The sequence below is a fragment of the Malurus melanocephalus genome, unplaced genomic scaffold, assembly GCF_030028575.1.
Source record: "Malurus melanocephalus ecotype Western Australia unplaced genomic scaffold, MMel_1.1 scaffold_372, whole genome shotgun sequence".
NCBI lineage: Eukaryota > Metazoa > Chordata > Aves > Passeriformes > Maluridae > Malurus > Malurus melanocephalus.
In genome coordinates, this window is record NW_026623604.1 from 18,438 (window position 1) to 19,783 (window position 1,346).

A 1,346-nucleotide genomic window follows, 5' to 3' on the forward strand; every position below is an offset into this window, starting at 1 on the left:
ATGCCGCTGTTCGCCAACGCCGACCCCAACTTCGTGACGTCCATGCTGACCAAGCTGAAGTTCGAGGTTTTCCAGCCCGGCGACTACATCATCCGCGAGGGCACCATCGGCAAGAAGATGTAYTTCATCCAGCACGGCGTGGTCAGCGTGCTCACCAAGGGCAACAAGGAGACCAAGCTGGCCGACGGCTCCTACTTCGGAGGTGCGTGCTGCTCGCCCACCCTCCCGCAGCCGCGGCACTGCCAAGCTCAGGTGTTCCCCAAATCGGGCTGGGTCTGCTGGGGCTGACCCCCGSCACCTCCACCCCCGGAGCTGTGCGGTGGGAGGTGCCTGGCGGGTCACAAATAGCGACAGGACACAGCAGGGAAATTCGGTCCTTGCAGGTTCATTTCTGTCTGGCAGCTCGCTGAAGCTGAGAGCCTAAAGGTGAAAATGGGCCGTTCCCGGTTGTCCAGGCGCATTCCCACTCCTGCTGCCCGGCATCTGCCACGGGAGGGGCTGCATAAACGGGGAGGGTGAAACAGTCCCTGCTCTGCCCCGCCCTGGAGGGCAGCGGAGCTCCGGAGCGGTGGGGCAGGCTGGAGGCGGGGAAGGATTTAGGGCATCGCTGTGCGGAGGGCACAGAGGCCCCTCTGCTACCCGAGCCCACGGGGAGCCCGAGGCCGGCAGGGCAGGACAGGCACCGTGATGCCTAAATCTGGCTCCCTAAACCAGAGCTGGACAAAGTTCAGAGAATCCAAAGCAGTTCTGTTATTGCAGAGCCTTTAGGGCCATCCAGGGCAGTCCCAGCCCACCCAGGGACTGCACCCACAATGGACAATGGCTCACGGGTTTTTCACCCTTTCTCACTTTTGTCCATTTGCACATCAGGGCTGAATCCTCCAATTGCAGCTGCTGCCAATGCAGTCATTCACTCCAACTTGGCTCCCCCCAATTCTCTGTTGTTTCCATCTTTTGGGGCCTGGCCCAGGGAGGTGTCCTTGAGTTTGGGGCTGCAGAGGAATTGTTTTGTGTAAAAATGGGAGAGCAGGAGCTGGGAACTGTCTGTGGAGTCTGGAGTTACCCACTGAAGAATCACAGGGTTACAGAGACAGGAAAATAGAGAAGCTGAAATCCTGAGGCATCAATGGCACTGTCTTTAGTGCTCTGCCCTGCTCTCATCCCCTCTCTCTCTGCAGACCTCTGCCTGCTGGGAGGGGCACAGGGAGTCCTGGGGGGTCCCTGCTGGGCTCTCAGCCCCTCTCTCTCTTGCAGAGATCTGCCTGCTGACCCGTGGCCGGCGCACGGCCAGTGTCCGAGCCGACACCTACTGCCGCCTCTACTCGCTCTCGGTGGACAACTTCAAC

The 1,346-nt window shown here is 60.2% G+C and overlaps 1 protein-coding gene across 1 annotated transcript in view; it reads left to right on the top strand.

Annotated features, from left to right (window-relative positions):
• HCN4 (hyperpolarization activated cyclic nucleotide gated potassium channel 4) overlaps positions 1-1,346 on the top strand; it is a 15,865-nt gene that overhangs the window by 1,993 nt on the left and 12,526 nt on the right. The window contains 2 exon segments of the mRNA XM_057378734.1: positions 1-202; positions 1,255-1,346. The exon segment at positions 1-202 is cut by the window's left edge and continues 1 nt beyond it. Coding sequence (XP_057234717.1) covers positions 1-202; positions 1,255-1,346 — 294 coding nt within the window.